Below are 18164 nucleotides of genomic sequence, written 5' to 3' on the forward strand. Positions count from 1 at the left end.
AAAAAAAAAAAAAAAAAAAAAAAAAAACAGAGGAATGCATTAAAAAGCATTATATGTTTTCCACATCCAAACGCAATACTTGAACATTTTGAACAAATCCTCTTGAAGCCGAGTTTGGGGAAAAACAAACAAAGTATTTTTATGCCTATGTTGTTGTTTTTTTTTTTAAAAAAAAAAGTAAAATGATGTCTATGACAAAAATGATTTTTCTCCTAAATGTGAATAGTCACTGTAACTCTGTTGACCCTGTGGTATGAAAGTCTAAACACAAGGTTCAGATGAGAAATGAAATGTCAGGACAAGATGTGTGTGTTTGCTCCAGACTCAAAAGATACCAGTTTGGACCTGACCTTGACCTCTGACCCGCCAGGAACGGAGGGTTATTTCCCAAATATAATTTCTTCCACTGGATCAATATGGTATTATTTTACACCAAGGACACTTGGGGTCACGTCACCTCTTCGTTGGCTTTAAGAATTTATAGATTCAGTATCAAAGCTTGGGGAGCTCCGCGTTAGCATCTTTGACAAAAAAAAAAGCTAAAGATTACAAATCACACTGCCTCACAGCCCAAAAGTCTTAGAACGTTATTGCAGGCGCCATAAATTCTCTCAATATGGTTTAAAATACAGATATTCAAAGACCATAATGACAACTGACAACAAAGCTGTGCAAGAACTAGAGGACAGTGAGACCGGTTGGGTTCAAACATCAACCTGACAGTCAACGGTTCAATACTAAGGATCAATGCCAGTTTGTGTTTGTCTAAAGGTACTATTTAAATTGACATAAAGTTTATTAGATCATCCTGGTATTTCCGTATTGTGTATTTATCTATAACGTTATTCAAAGAAATCTCCTCAGATTGACAAAATACAGCAACCTTGAATCTCGAGGAAGACAGTGACGCTGAGCGGTATTTCCTTAGGTGAGACTCCACAGTCACGCTAAGTGGACATATTTGACATTTCAGCATCAGATAAGCCAGGCATTCGAATGATACGTAGAAGGAAAACGTTTTAGCACAGTAGCCCACTGCATTTCTATGCACACTATTATTGTCATGCTCTAATTTTATGACAGGGAGACATAAGGGGCCACTGGGCACAACAACATACTAAGGCCGGAACATGTACAGTAATCTGTGCTGTTCTAAGAGTTGTTTGAATTGATAGATAACACAACAGGTAAAAAGCGAAGATAGAAAAAGGGAGGAAGGAGGAGAGTCGATGACTGTTTTACGGTGGAACACGAGGAACAAATAAAATAAAGCAGTAAAGTGCTAAGATTTTAAAAGAGCGATTGTCCAGAGCCTATGGCGGTTCACGAACCTTTTCAATCCTTAAAAGACTAGCACTTTCGTTTTAATGATGCTTAGGGACAATGAGAAGTTAAAGAAAGAACTCTGGGCCAGATCCACACAGCTGCTCTTAAAGGTTTTTTAGAGAGCTTTTAAACTGGCTGTAAAAAAAAAAGTTTTATCCAGTAGTGTTCTTCTACCACATTACATCAACACCAAGTTGTTCAGCGACGGAACTGAAAATCTCGTACCAAACAAATGTACGCTCGATCTTCGAACTGAATAACCCAAGAATCAATGTTCTTTTTTTTTTTACGATGATCTTCGAACTGAATAACCCAAGAATCGATGTTCTTTTTTTTTTTTTTACGAAGTAAAGTTTGTAATAATGAAGAATATATTACTTAAACATTAGGCCAGGGAGTTATTGGAATGTTTAATTTTAAGGCTTCATAAAGAAAAAAACCTTCAATAAACTCGGCAGATTCTCTTCTAAAATAACACTGAAAAATGTTTATACATGTGGAGGTATTACGCTGAAATAAAACTGTCCACACGTACAGTAGACGGACAGAAAGGCCGAAATGTAAATGATCAGAGTCGTGTCATTTAGTTCAACATTTACCAGATGGACGTTTGATTAGCCTCACTGTAAAAAGCAATGAAGTCCGACGCGTGTCATCTCTGGATCCTCCTAACAAGCTGTGGCCATCTGCCACCGAAAATGGCTTCCTCAATTTCAGGGTTGAGTGTGATTACATTTGAACATGGACAGAGAATCATGTTGTGAAATGAGCCCATTAAGAGGCCACTGCTTGTCAGGTTGTGGAAACAGTTATCCCACACTGCCCTGAGACACACACCAGCAGTGTGAACAGCTCTGGCCATTATGAGCAGCGGAGCAGGAGAAGGAAGAAAAGGAAGAAGAGGAAGACGAGGAGGAGGAGGAGGAGGAGGGGTCAGGGCAGCCATTAGCTGAAGCCTGAAGGAGGAGAAGAAGCACATTAACGGTCCGCAAAGAGGACCATCCGAGTAATTAGCGCAGATTGAGAGGTGTACGTTCTCGCTTTCAGAAGCAATCAAGGCCACAAAGAAGGGCCGTGGACGTGACTGACGGTGGGAGAGACAGATTAGGAGCGAAGGATGGCGGCGAGCAGCTGACAGGGGGAGCTAAATCTCGGCGCGAGCGACACAAAGACTTTCTGTTCGCCGCTAATGACAGAGGAGACGTGAAGACTGATATCCCAATCTGTTGAGGGCATAATTGGAAGAACTCACCCTTTAATTGGATCCACTTTAGGCAGTAAAGAGACTTGACGAATGATGAGAGCACGCAGCCTCTGATGATGCCACACCAAGGAGGTCTCTGGATTATTAATGTTTTGATTGTGACTGTTTGGAAAAACAACACGTTTACACCGTATTTACTCCCTAACAACACGCGGCTTATTATTTATTAGCCATTGCTTTAAAATGCTAGGGTGAGAACGATTAAAAAAAAAAAAAAAAAACTGTTGTTGACCTTGAGTTCTCTCACTGTGAGTTAGTGAAAAACAAAAAAAAAAAAACTTGAGTTCTGTCACTGTGAGTAAGTGAGATAACACAGACTGTAACAGTAGCATCAGCAACAGCAATTGAAAGATGTGATATGTTTCAGTTTTGCTCACGATATCTTTGCTAACGCAATGCAACATGAACATCCATTTATCAAAAAATCCACTGTATGTGTTTTTTTAAGTGAATTTTTTAATGTGTTTTTTTTATGTTGCAGAGTTTATTTTCAAAAAACATTCGTTACTGTTTATGGCAATAAACATTAATGTTTCTTTTCAGTGGCGGTGAGCAGTAAACTATGTCAGGTGACTCACATAAAAATGTCCTCACTGATGGACATTTCTGTCCCAGCTCTGCTCCCCCACAGTTCAATTCCCAGAAAACCCAACTCTGTCTGGATCCGGGCCGACAGCAGTCACACACCACTTCCCACATCCTGCGTGGATCAGGTTCTACCGGATTTGGTGAGGACGTTGGAGTTACTTTTTTTTTTTTTTTACATGTGGATGATTTAAAAATGGCTAAATAAAAGGTAGGCGGTGTCTCTTTAATCTCTGCTCAGTGACTCACTTCCTTGCCTCCCGTGCCGTCCCCTCCTGCTCAGCATCCTCTACACAGGGCACACGCCAACAAATGCACGCAGAAACACCCGCGCACGCACACACACACACACTGACAGGATGTAATAATAGCCAAACGCTTGCCATTTCTCCGAGAACAGCCCAACCTTTACAGTCGTAGGTGAGTCATGGGTTAGAAATCATGTCAAGAGTAATTTACAGTATACATAGACACATACATTCACATAACTCTAAACTATGACTTCAGGATCAGTAGAACCGATGATTTGACACAATCAACAGGAGGTTAAATCAAAGCTTTTCATTTAGGTCTAAACACTTCTATAAATAGTGTTTCCATTAAAGAATTCCTTCTTTGTGTAATCCTCGGACAGAAGGAAAGAACTAGATGAAAATTTGTTAACAATATAGGGCACCCCTCGGAATTTTAACGTAAAAAATGTCTTAACTTTTTTTTTTTGACTCGTCATTTTCTGTTTTGTTTTTTTTTTTAAAAAAAAACAACTGATTTCCAACTTGCAAATTCTCCTCTATTGCCTATTCACAAGATTCTATTTACAACAAAATTTGATTCTAATTTGTATTTAACTCATCATTAAACATTTTCATCAGCAAAATTAATCCAGATAATAAATACAGATTAATTGATTAGAGAATTCCTTAAGAGTAGTGATTCTTAAAAATTGTCTGTTTGCAGACGAATGACTCTGAACAGTAAAAAAAAAAACAAAAAAAAAAACAAACTACTTGACAGCCCTACATGCCCCAAATCTAAAAAACGCTAGCCCTACGGAAAGTCCACTCCAAAGTACAGTGTTTTGTACAACTTCTTAACGCGGCACTATACGTGGAAGACTACTTTGTGCTGCATTGCCTTTCTTTCGCTTGTGTTGGTTTTTTGCCCTTCATTATGGCTTTAGATTTCTCTGTCCTAGATCGTGATGTTACCACCGTGTTAGCGTACGTCGGTACCGTATGTTACTTCTAACTTAAGGCAAAAATCAAGTTACATCTCACCGTAAAATTGAGGAGCCCCCTTGTAATTTCTATTATAACAGTTGAATGAAAAAAAAAAGATTTAAGAACTCAGCGACAACTCAATAAAAGCATAAATTTCCTTTTAATCATGGTAACCAGTCGATTCCAGGTCTCCAAACTGTCATTTGCAGAGACGTTTATGAGGTGATATGCATTGCTGGGAGGACAGATCGATAAGTAGCCACACCCTCTCTGTCCCCCAGGAGAGAGGGGGCAGCAGTGAACTCTAGCCCTGCTCATAAGCACCATGTTTATAGACGTATTGGTCGGATGTCTTTAAGGCTTACAGTGGGCTAATGGTTCTCTTCTGTGGCTCCTATTGGACTGAGTGCACATGAAGAGGCGAGGGGGGAGGTCATTAAACACGGTTTCCGCAACGCGTTATTCACTCTACAGCTTCCGGCACACACTGCTTTTCAATTCGTCCCAAATTGGATTCAACTGATTGGCAGGGCTGCTCAAGGGCAGTTGGTTCCTGTGGAAGTACAAACGGAGCTCTGGCACTTCATGACCAAAGTCAGGAGACTGGAGACTTTCTATTATTGATTCATTTGATCCATTTTAAGATATCTATATAATCTTAATATATCACTTGATTTAAATTTTTATGTTATATAAATATATAAACTATTAACCCAATTTATCCCAGGTGAATCCCAGTGGGATCAAAAACCTCTTTTTTTAAGAATGACCTGGGCAGTCGTTTGGAATTAATTCATATTGGAATACATTTATATTCATAATTAATTTGCAGTAAAACAATAATTGGAATACATTTATATTCATAATTAAAACAACAGTAAAACAATAAACACTTCGATATATTAACCAATATGAACTAAGTACCCACAAGAATTGAGATATTTTTGGACTCGAAATTAAAGAAAATGATTTTTAACCAAAAATATAAACAGGCTAAAGAGCAAAACTTATTTTTAAAAAAATTATATAATTTAAATAAAATTAAATAAAAAAATATTTAATTAACATTAATGTTAATTTATCAACCATGGCCCCTCCTCCAGATTAAATAATCTAAAAAAAATTATCAACAGATTACCACAAGATTTTATTCAATAGGAATATTTAGTATCAACATCTGTTGGCTTTTTTTTTATGTTGTATTGTTATATCTGCTGTCTATTTGTATTCATTGTAAGGTGTCCTTGGGTGACAGAAAGGCGCCTATGAAAAAAAAGTATTATTATTATTATTATTACTATTATATATAGCCATTTGATTATAATGATAGAAATACTCAGCTCCCACCCCTGCTGTTCATTTAGAGGTTGTGTTTCTCACCACTCTTACATCGTGTGGTGTTTGGACCATATCATTGTTGAGCTCTACTGCGCAGCTTTATTACCTTGGCCTCCATTAGTATCAGATATGTGCCGGTTACGCTGTTTTATCTGGGGCTCAGTAACCAACAAACTAAGAGTAAACGAGCCCCCGGCTCCAGAGTGGTAAAAAAAAAAATTATAAAAGCAATAATTGAGAAACAATCGCAGCAATCCTGCTTTCATTGCTTCTCCTCACATCAGGAACAATTTCTCGCTGTGTAGCTGAGTGTTTCCAGGGTGATAAAAGCCAGGCCCTTTAAACACATTAGCAGTAAATTGTTAGCGCACCGGCTAACTGCTAAATAATGCAGAGAGTGGACGGCGGGGCGTCAGGGCATAGAAGAAAACAAAGCCAGACAGATGACAGAACGCAGTCAGAGAGAGAGAGAGAGAGCGAAGCAGATGAAAGCACGGACGAAACCGACCAGAGAAGATCTGTTTGCTCGGGAGCTGCAACAGGTTGCGGTGAGTCTGATGTGGTTTTCAAACTGCCACTTGACGTGAGAATGAAAAGAGGGCCGCTTTTCATCTCAGAAACTATCCATCAAACACCAAGAAGGGGAAAAAACAGGGTAAATATTAAACTCAATCGCAAAAACATGGCTCAGTGGGCTGAGATTGGGGGGAGTAATGACGCAGATAAAGTAAAGGCGGGGAGAACGGGAGAGGCTTGAAAGGGAATAGGAGAGGAGAGGAGAGGAGCCTGAAGTCAGAGAGAAACTGGAGTCAAAGTAATGCACTGCAATAACTCGGAGCTGCTTGGTGCCTTTGCGTGAAACAAAAGCAGCTCGGAGTTTGATACAGTCTGTGCTCAAATAAAAGACGGGGAAAAACCACCCATTAAAGAACAGCAGAAGCGGGGAACCATGACGAAGGCGACAGAGTTTTTCTCCTCTGAATCAAGTACCAAGAAAGACGTGGAAAGGTGTGAAGAAAAGACGGTCTTGATCCTATCAAACTCCTTGTCCTCAACAATCATATTAGACCACAGTCCCTCACAATCCATTTGGCAATCATATCAGTCATCATCAGTCCAGGCATGGGCAAACTAAGGCCCGGGGGCCAGATGTGGCCCGTTCAGCTTTTCCAAACTTTTTCTAAATATATAATTTATATATATATTATCATTATACTTCTGCCTTTTCCCTGCAATACCCACGATTCCCCAATAGGTGGTGTAGAAAATGATAAAAGCATTTTAGTCTTTATGCATGACTTTCACATCAGTTCACACCAACACTGCATCTATCTGCTCCTGACCCGGCCCACCCTGTTCAATTTTAGGACTAATGTGGCCCGCGAGTCCCACCTGGTTTAGACCAACTTACTGCCCTGTGTTCATTGGGGCATGGCCGTTGAGATGGTATTTAAGGCTTGAGGTGATTTGGTGAAACAAAAATCTGTAATGCAATGCCTGGGTTTCGCCAAATCTGCTGAAATCACTTGTCGGGTCCTAAGACGTTTACCGCAGTAATGGGGAACAACAGCTGCATATATTGGTGTCGGGTGATATCGAAATACAAAATTAAGATTGAACAATATCGGCATAATGGATTTTGACAAAAGGGTTACATAAGGGACATCCCTAATTACTTATATTTATACGCTGAAATCACAGAACGTACATTACTTAATTGGAAAAAAACACACAATTCAATTACATGAAAAACAGATTTGATTCATCTGGTAATGTGTTCATTATTAAGTTATGGAAAACTGGCGCAAGCGTGATATTGAAGCGAAATTGTTGCTGACGTGAAAGTGTCGAAAATATATAATTACGACAGGAACAACTAATTGCAAGTGTAATATAATGATTACAGAGCAGGAAAATGTGTTTCCACAAATGAAATGGTCTGTCAATTATGACTAATGAATGGGAAATTAAAGGGAACGGTATAGAGCAAAAAGTAATTAAAATTCCTTTTTTTTTCTTGTTTGGTGTAAAAGCATTGCTCAAAACAGTCAAACTAGAAAGTGAGCAGCAGCATAAGGTTGTTCTGAGACGGCATCACAAATGAGTGACAGTGGGTACGAGGGCATTAACTATATGTGTGTGAGTGTGTGTCCACGGCCGTCACCACAACACTCATCCGCCTCAGTGACAGCCGTCAGGTGTCACCTCACATCACTTTCCTTATCACTGACTGGCTGCTAGCAGGCTATGCTAATGATGCAGGTGACGTAGAACAGACTGCGTGGGAGGCAGCAACTCGGGAGAGTAGTAAACAAATTAACTGTGACTGGCACCAACTGTTTTGGGTTTTTACTTGGTAACGAAGAGGTCGTGTGTGCGTTTTATGTGGTTATTTTTGCCCAATTTTTCAACGTGGAGTTGAAAATGGACAGCAGTTACCTTGGCTACAGTTGAAAACTACCGCAAAATCGAGTCGTGCTACAGTTTCAAAGAGGGATGGGAGCGGTGGAATCATCTGCAGATGCAGTTAACAATACTGGACGACAATTCATTGATGGTCTGAGGTGCGGTTTCAAATCGATAAGCGATTATCGAAACATCGCAAAAGGTGGATATACTGTGATATAGTGATATGGGATATAGTGATATATCCCATTCCGACTTTTCGGGAGTAATTGTGTGATGCCTTAAACATTATATAAAAAAAAAAAATAAAAGTCACTTTGTTAAATAACATACTTTGTGCAAAGGTATCATGACGGTATAGCGTCCAATAGAAAGCAATACTTGAAAAACGCATGCATTTCTTATTGAGTGAGAACATCACGGAGAAAAAGTGGAGAGACAAGAGAGCGTTAATAGAGAAGGTGAGTATATTTTCTGGCCACGAGTGTTAATATAAGGACCACGGAGCGAAAGAGCAGTGCTTTCACGATGGCAGCGGTTCCTCAGAGGATGTGAAATGACCTGTTAGATGGAGCTTGTACCTTCAGAAATGAGCACATTACCGGCTTTCCCATCACGTTGACAAAGCAGGTAAAAGCTGCCGCGTTATTTACTCATTTGTCAACACTTTATGAAAGTAAGTGTTGTGTTGGTCAATCATATTCTGCAGTGGTGCTGCAGAACTGAAGGAGGGGGAAAAATGTGAAGAAAAAAAATAAAAAAATCAGCCACTTAACTTCCTTCTTCTGTTCCCCTGGTGTTACTGACGACTATTTACCTCTATTTTTTTGGTTGACTCTGGTCTTTTAAGTCAACTTTAAGCTCCTAAAGTAAGAAACATTTTTTAAATCTTTCTTGCGTTGTATTGTTTATATTTCAACCAATTAGAATTAAGGAGTGACATTTAAAATATTATCATAATTGCTCTATTTGAGTTTCAACTTAGTAGTTAGTTTAGGCTACTAACCTTTATATCCCCTTGCTAATAGCATAGCTAATAATAACCTCTTTTAGCTAATAACATGCTAATGTTTTTTCTTGGTCAGTTACGGAGCCATCACATGTGAATCTTGCCGTGAAACCTAACCTTTTAATGCAAAAATATTAAACTATTTTGTATAAAAAAATAATTTTTCATAATTTATTTTGTCTGACATTTTCAGAAAATGTTAAAAAAAACAAATTAAGAAATTATAGCTAAATATAGCAACACATAGCTACAGGTTTTGAGGATTTTAAGTCCTGGTGTGAATTCTTACTAATTGTTACTTTTTTTTTGTACATATTATCACCTAGCTAATTAATGTTTTTTATCTACTAAACACATAAGAATGATGCCGAGGCACTAAACAGTTTTAATCAAAGTAATCGTAGTGTGTGACCAGGCCGTTTCTCTTTCACCTTTCGTGCTTTTCTTCTACCTATCTCTACCTGTGCTGTTTCCTCGGAAGCCATGTTCACACAGATTTGATCCATCTCTGTGTCTTTTTTTCCTCTACATTTCATTAAAGTCAAGTCTCCACAGAAGCGATCAAATTTAAGCCTCAAAAATATTATTTTTCAAGTGGCTTGAAATTAAGCTCAGATTCAATATCTGCCGAAGCTGCCAGGCTTCTCCACTGTGATCAGATTTCGAGTGATTGCTTATTTATTTGGACTTTACCCACATGACGGGTCAGACAAAGACTGGATAGTGAAAACACGAGTCCAGTCATTATGTCTCAGCCGAGAGTTCAGAAGTTCAAGTGTGGATTTTTTTTTCCTGTCAATCAACGCGAGTTGAGCTCAACAGTCAATGTTTTTCTATTACTCTTAATACAACGGCATCTTTACAGCAGACAGATCTGGACCGTAAGTGGGCAAGTCGCACCTTTATATCAATATGACAGTCCAAATCATCCCTCTCCAAAATTCAATTATTAGCAGCTGTGGCAATGGCATCCTCATATATTTGCTCTCTATTACTTTCTTGCCGTCTGGCCTAAAAAATATGTAAGGGGATTAGTGAATTACAAGGCCTTGTTTGCGTTGCATTTTGGAATACTAACTCTTCAGAAGATAAGATCTGCCGTTGATTGTGCAGGTCTCTTCCGCTCCTCATTCTCAAAATGACTGTTAAGAAAAAGAAATAGCTGGAAGGAGCTACCACAAGGAAAGAGAGCTCGACTCAACTTGACTCGACTGGACTCAACATTGGACTAGACTAAACTGAGCTAAACTGGACCAGGTTAGACAAACCTGGACTACACCAGGATAGACTAGACAAGACGAAAATAGACTAGACATGATTAGACCGGAGTACACTAGACCTCAACCCCCGGTTCGGGGACCGGTGCGGGTCCGTAGGTCATTTTGTAGCGGGCCGCAGTGGGACAAAAATGTACTTGAGTTTTACTAATTTACTTCATTCAAAAATAATCCAGTCATATCCCTTTATTTTTTTTCATTCAAAGATAATCTGGTAATTTCAACACAATAGGTCATTCAGACGCTGATACTAACAGAATAAAGTCTAAGAGATGTTTTATTTTGGAAATTTAATGAACCCTTAACGATGGCACAGTATTACCGCGTACCAAAAAGTTGGGGAACTCTGCACTGGACTACACTGGACTGGACTGGACTAGACTAGACTAGACCAGACCAGACTAGACTAGACGAAACCGAACTAGACTAGACTAATTCAGCTGTGCATGACACATGACACAGAGCGATTATATCAAGAGTGGTGATACAGATTTTTTTTTTTTTTTTAAAAATAAGACAAAATTCCAAAGGACTTCAAAATTATTTACGCAAAGATGCAAATTCATCAAGGCGTGAAACAGCCGAGTATGCAGGAAGCCTTCATATACATATGTGTGGATAAAACACAATGAATCACGGTGGAGATCAGGTGGGCGTTTGTTGGCACGGCGCACATAGAAGAGCATCAGATGTATTCAATGAAGCCATTCATCCTCTTACAAATTCAAACCATCACTGAACGTAAACGCAGTGAATTACGGGCCACCACATTTACCGTGACACCCTGCGCCAAACGGGTTTCCATGCTCGCATACATCACGTTCACACGCTGAACAAGCCAATTTGTCAGTTAAACATTCGCCCGGGCCAGAACGGTGTTTGTCGCTCGGTGCAACGGAGAGCCAAGAAACTGTCTGGGAAGTGAAAATTTTACACGATTGTGTAAAAAGCTACTTCTGACACACGTTCGCAGTCAAGGCAGTGTTTGCCAGAACCAACGAAACTAAATTCCTAAAGTGGGGGATAACTTTGTCCAATTAACGTAACAAACTATCGGTGAGAACATGACCGTGGTCACAATATTCAAGACTTGGAGGCCTTACATAGTCACAGGGTCACACTTCTAACCACACAAATTCAGATTTCACTCAGCCTAAGGAGGAAAACATGCTGGTTCATTGAACCCACTCACCCTGGGTTGCCAGTTTTCATACTGCTTCTGGAGGTTGGCCCCGATGGTCTCCAGAGCCTTCTGTGGACTCATCGATAAAGGATCTGAAGAGCGAACACAAACCGGGTGTGAAAACAACACTCACTTTACACACACAGAGGATAGTTACTTTTACAGGTTAAAATAAACTCCCTCCGAATACAAGTGACACACCCAGCCATGTACTTTATACAACCGACCATATATACGGCACACATACAGTGATGAGGTGCGTTCAAAACGCCCCGATCATTAATACATGTCCAGACATCAAAAGATACTTTCTTATAAAAATCAAAAGCAGTAGTTGGAAGGAAAAGGCAGCTGGCTTTGCATTTGAATTATTGATGAGGAAGCGTCAATATAGCACGAAGAAAAGCAGAATATGGATCGTGAACATATCAAATTACACTCAGCAGGCAGAGAATTACATATGGGCCTGTTGGTAGGAGACACTGATATGCTGTTCTGAGCAGAGCCCGTATATATTGCTGTGTGATGGAGGAGTTTTTCTGGTATTTACCGAAGCACTTTGGTTGTTTTCGGGTTTATAGTATAAACATCTGTTTCACAAACTGTCTTATCAGAGAGAACCTCTGAAGTTGCTGAAATCAATGAATGCTCAGGTGGAAGGCTGCAGGGGAGGAAGGTTGATGAGAAAAGGTGGTAAAAGAAAAACAAAACAAAATCAAAACAAAGGGGAGACAAAAAAAGAAGGAGAAGGAGAAGAGTATGATCTATGACGTTGAAGAAAAAAGGAAGGCAGAACTAGGGGGAAAATGAAGGAAATAAAGAGAAAGATTAGAATAATAAAAGAGCGGCGGTAGAACAAGATGGAGGAAGAAGTAGAAAAAGAACGTAGAACGAGGAGATGAAGAAGGCAGAAAAAGGAAAAAAAGAGGAAGGAGTAAAAGGGACAATGAAAGGAGAAGGGGACATCGGGGAAAAAAAAAGAAGAGAACGTAGAAATCAGAAGAAAAAGCAGACGAAAAAAAACAATCTTGAAGAAGATCACAAAGGACAAGACAGAAAAGGAGATGAAGCATCAGAAGAAAGAAAGAAAGAAAACAAACAGAAGAATAATCTTTTTTTTTCTTCTTTCAATTCCAGATTACGGAGAGACCCACCTATCCAACATTCCAGTCTGGCACACGGGGAGGTCTTGACCACATCAGGAGGGTCAACGCCGACATTGAGGCACAGCACCAGGGCCACACTGACGGTCTTCATCTGAGGGAAACAACACAGATTGAGACCTATGATCAGTGAAAGAAATCCAAGTGTTTCACCTCAAGGAAAATCAGCAGGTTTAGATCGAATCATTTTTATTATTATTATTATTATTATTTCCCTATTATATTCAATCGGTTTAGATCTAATCATTTTGCACTGAAATGAATTCCACCCTTGAGTCTGTCGTTCCGTCGGCGTTTTGCATCACGTGCATCTTTCAAGAAAATAATATCACTCTGATAAAAACCATGACAGGTTAAATCAGTGTTCTGATAAATGTCACTTTTTTTCTGCTCTTACTTGCCGGAATTCTATCACCCATGTATAAACCAACGAAGCTGCTGTCAACATGACTTTTTATAGTTCGACTCTGTCCAACGTCTCATCCACCGTCACGCACTACTGCGTGTGTGTATGTGGTCAACCGCACTTTTAAATCACATCGCACATCCGTCAACACAGTAATGGTAAGTGACCTTTCCCAGGTGCGATTTGATACTGGGCCTATCACACGCCTACGGAGCGCGTGGTGAGTGCCTGCAGGTCAGGTGGTGTCCTGAGTGGGCAGCGTCAGGAAGGCTGTTGTTGTGTAGGTGGGTAATTAGCAACCCTCTGCCTTCCCCACCCACCGTGTGAAAGGTCAGTGTGCTAGTGGGGGGGGGGGGGGGGGGGGGATTCAACATTTGCACCTTAGCTTCACGGATACACACTCACCCCCTTAGAGCTTCCCCTTCTCACACCTGCATGGTTCATTAACGGTACCTTTCACCCCCTCCACATGAGTATTGACTTATTGTTACATGACAGAACCAGCAACACTGCGGTTCGGTAAACAAGCTACAAGCTCTGTTGAGTTATAGCTGTCGCAGCCAGCGTGTCGAACCCTTCAAACTTGGACTCGGATTTGGAGGATTATGGATGCAAGAGAAGTCGCAGTTCTTGTTTCTGACCGCGCCTCTCATCACAGCACCCCCTAAAGGACACCATGCTTGAAGCAGCCGGACATTATGATTAGCCAAGCCTTGATTCATAGAGATTTTAACCGCTCCAACGATTCCTTAAAGCTTTCCCCAGTTGCTGGGATTTTTACCTCCTATATTTATGTGCCCCCTCGTTATGTATTCAGCGAAACGCCCCGCGTCTTCATTTTGCAACGGTGAACTGACACTGAACTTTGAGGGGGGGGGGAAAAGCAGCCACAGAACGAGATCCTTCACGCCATTGTCTAATAAAGATCCCTGTGAAATGACTGAGCAAACCTTTACCGCTTTATGGAAATCGGCAGCAGTTCGTCTTCCGCGCTCGCTGCGTTTCTTTTGGCCCACGTTGGAGAATAGTTTCACACTAAAATATTTCCTCAATTGATGATACTGAAAGACCATCTTCAATAAGCGGATTTTAATGAATTCCTTCCGTTGCCTTTATTCACGTGATTTGACTACTTACTCTTGCAACTACATTTTATAATTAGCTTTTTTTTTTATTATTATTATTACACCTCCCCAATAAATGTCTTTTAAATTCATCGCTGTGCTAAAGTTGGCTCCACAATGCGGGCAGCTGCCCAATTAAGTGATAGTCTTTTCATGTTTGCAAGCGGACACTCCTGTGCTTCATAAAAAGAATATTGGCTAAGTTAGGCTGCTCGTCTGCTAATTCAGACCAAAAAAAAAAAAATTCCAAAGCTACCGGATGGAACAGACAGCCATGGCTCCATCCATTTGTTTTAGGAATGGATGACGCCGAGCAACTGTGGGGACATTTGTGGCGTTGAATGAGACTTTATTGACAGCGCGCCGCAGTCTTAATCTGCTCCGTGATTTGGCAGTTATTACACGGGCTCTCCTTTCCGACGCGACTAAAGCTGGGAATTTGGGGACTAGGTGGTATTGAACCCGGAGCTTTCTGGTGGCAAGTTCCTGCATGACTCTTGCCTTTAGAATAATGAACCCGGAGCTTTCTGATGGCAAGTTCCTGCATAACTCTTGCCTTTAGAATGACTACATTTATATATTTACTTATTATCTACCAATGAATCCCTTGAATGACCTTTAATATTTATTTCAGTAAATGCTTCTAAGGTAAAATACTCTTCTTTGTACCCGCTGCCATTTGCTAAAAACGGACCAAAGATCTATCCATCCATCTTTATCCGTTACTGGGTCGCGGGGGCAGCAGTCTCCATGACCGCCACCCAAATCACACTGCACCGTACCAACCCCCCAAACCTTCCTGCAGGTGGTGAGTCCACTGGAAGGTACCAACCGCCCTGATTCGAACTTGCCCAGGAGGTGAACCCTGGGGTTCCACACCAATGACAGAGACAACGCCTCTGGACCAAAACTCCACCAGGCCAAAGAAATTTTCTATTTTTTTTTCCCATGCTTCTCTGATCTACAGATAAAAAAAAAACACAACAGCCCGACCTCTGTACTTTTGGTTAAAAAAAAAAAGAAAATCCCACACAGCTGATCAAACTTACATGCCTTACGGACAAGAACAGTTGTCTATTTCTAGCTTTGGTGCAAGCAGGCTCAAACTTTCCATCTAATAATGGCTCATGAGGAGAGAAAAAATGCTAAAAGTCCAAGAAGACCTCCAGAGCTCTCACATCTGAAACTGGGTGAGGTTTCAGGGGACCGACTGCAAAGATTTTCACTTCCTTTAACTTTCAAAGAACTGGAGGCTTTCTGGTATAGGAATGATCCAACCTCCCATGACACTAAGCTTCAGCTCAAATGACGGAAAAGTCGATAAAGAATCAAGCCGTGGAGAACAAAGATGGTGGCCCTACTGCTGATTAAGCACTCCGACTTTTTTTTTACAGTTACTCTTGAGTTTGACCAACAGGGTGATTTCCGTTCGTTTTGAGGTTGCACCCAGATTAACATGGCGGAAACCAAAGCCAAAAAAATGAAACACCAAAAAAAAAAAATTTTTTAAAAATGGTTATGTAAAATTTGAAACACAATGCGCATTTAAGTCAAGTGCATTTTATACTTTTCTTTGTAGGACTATGACAAAAAGTGCATTCAAAACAAGTGCAACTGCTAAAAGATAGCAAAAAAATTTTTAAAAAAAATAGTATATCAAAACAATGATTGTTGTAGGTCGCGATTTCTGCGCTCTGCTCTCTTTTCCGGCGATGTGTGCTTCGTCATCAATCAATCATCATTCTCCGCACCTGTATCATTTCTCATGTTAGCGGCTTCATTCCCGCGCCCAAGCAGCAATCTTGATAAAGCAGCTCAATTAAGTCATGATGAAATATCATCGTGCTAACCTCGTTTTTCGCCCATGTCATCGAAACATCCCGTTTCAGCCGCACTGTTTTGATAATAAAGGTTCGATGGCAAAATATTACGTGCATCCCTATTTCTCGTCGTTTCTTGTCCGTCACCAACACAACAACTCGGAGTATCTGCCGATACCAATCTGGTACCTTTGTTTCTGCTACAGCTAACACATGCTGCTGTTGCATTACACGCAAGGTTAGGTTAAGCATTTGGTCTTAGGTACCAGATTGGACATGCTATAGTCATTTTTTTTTTCAACATTTGATCCTGAAATTTTGACCAATATCACACCAGTATTGATCGTGAGCATTAGACTGAGCCATCCCTAATTAATACGTTTTTTTTTACCAACTAACTAACAGCTTGACATAAAGCATCATCACGTAGAAAACAACAGACAAATGAACCAAACAAGATCAACAAAAGCAGAAAAGAAAATTTAGACTGAACCTAACAATAAAAAAAATAAAGAAATAAATGTATATAATGAACACTACAACAGTTATCTAGAGCTGTGTCCTGGGGTAAAAACCCATTTCACACACACCTATGTTACACACATACAGTGTGACTCAATTGCAACGAACTAGAACACATGTGCCCTTTAAAATACTACAGCTGAGCAGACAGCAGACTATTAATGTAAAGTTCACGTTGTGTTGGAAAATAAATAAAAAAATACGTAGCTGCCACAGCAGGGAAAATGTCAAGAAAAACAGTTGACTCTCCAGGGAAAGATGGTGATCTTTCTTTTTTTTCCTATAAGTATCAACAGGAACTGACATGGAAAACTTAAAAGACACAGGAAATACGACTTTGACCAAGGTGGGACGACAGTAGAAGATGAAACATAAAAAGTGGAGCAGTCAAGATGATATCATAATGTTTTGATTAGCGAAGATTTATGGCTAATTTTTTGTGTTGCTGATGTTGCCACGTATGTATTAGTTTGTATTTACGACACGGTGAGTTGTCGTGTTAGCGATAAGGTTAGTTTGTTTTTCTGAACTGAATTAGCGCTACTAACAATTGGGTGTTGTTTGTATAGATCGGAAGTTTCAATTAGGGGTATGTATTAAGTAAATACCGTACGTATCACGACTCAGCGATATGATATATTGCAATTTACTGCAATACAATATGCACAGCGATATATTGAGTTTTTTTTTAAAAAATGATTGTTAGCAATTGTTAGCATTGATAGTAAACAGACAATGCTGTTGCATTCTTAACATCAGGTTACTCAAACTGGAAGAGAGGGGTCAACATTTGTAATCACCAGAGAAGAAATAAATATATAAGCAGTTTGCGAAGCTGCAGGGGGTTTACGTTAACACTGTTGACCTCTGTACGCTTAAGATTCTTTCAGGCATTAGAACAGTGAGGCGTTGAGAATCCAACTTTGAGTAGGTGGGCAGTTCGATGAGCAAAAATGTATCGTGCATGTGAGAAATCCAGGTTGAACTTTTCAACCTTGTGTTTGTTTTTGATGTGCTGGTAAAACAGAGCACAAGTGCAGATGAGCTTCTCTGAACAAAATCCAAGTATTGAATATATAGCAACGAGAAAAGATTCATTTTCAAGTAGTCCCCATTTGGATTTCCAACTGAAGAGTCTTAAGACCTGACCTGTGGCTGCAAGTGATCTAAAACTAGCCTTGAGGTGATACCTATAACCTGTATTTATCCATTAATTGCTACAATTAGCAGATCTCAAGGGAGAATTAGAGGGTGGGGGTTTGTCAGAGTATTGAAAGAGTCCACAGGGACCAAACTACAGTAGGATGTTTTCTTGAGTCGTTTGTCACGGGCACATAATAGGCAGAAGACTCCCCTGATAACCGCTCCCACATCCTCCCCCCACACAAAGACACACTGCCATTTACACTGCCTTAAATCTGTTCTCACTTACGTTTGTTCTTGGCATACACTGAAGGTCATCTTCTTGATTTCTCACCACACGTGGAAAATAACTCAAATAAATTACTGGATGTTAATGAT

General features: G+C 40.1%; 1 protein-coding gene across 1 annotated transcript in view; it reads right to left on the bottom strand.

Moving 5' to 3' along the window:
* The window catches only part of rptor (regulatory associated protein of MTOR, complex 1), a 209177-nt gene that overhangs the window by 127877 nt on the left and 63136 nt on the right, over positions 1-18164 (bottom strand). The window contains exons 8-9 of the mRNA XM_025058498.1: positions 12763-12865; positions 11618-11700 (exon numbers count right to left, since the gene is read on the bottom strand). Of these exons, the coding sequence (XP_024914266.1) occupies positions 11618-11700; positions 12763-12865 (186 nt within the window). The remainder of the gene's footprint in view (positions 1-11617; positions 11701-12762; positions 12866-18164) is intronic.

Source organism: Cynoglossus semilaevis, chromosome 9 (genome assembly GCF_000523025.1).
Source record: "Cynoglossus semilaevis isolate Cse_v1.0 chromosome 9, Cse_v1.0, whole genome shotgun sequence".
In the NCBI taxonomy this organism is placed as follows: Eukaryota; Metazoa; Chordata; class Actinopteri; order Pleuronectiformes; family Cynoglossidae; genus Cynoglossus; species Cynoglossus semilaevis.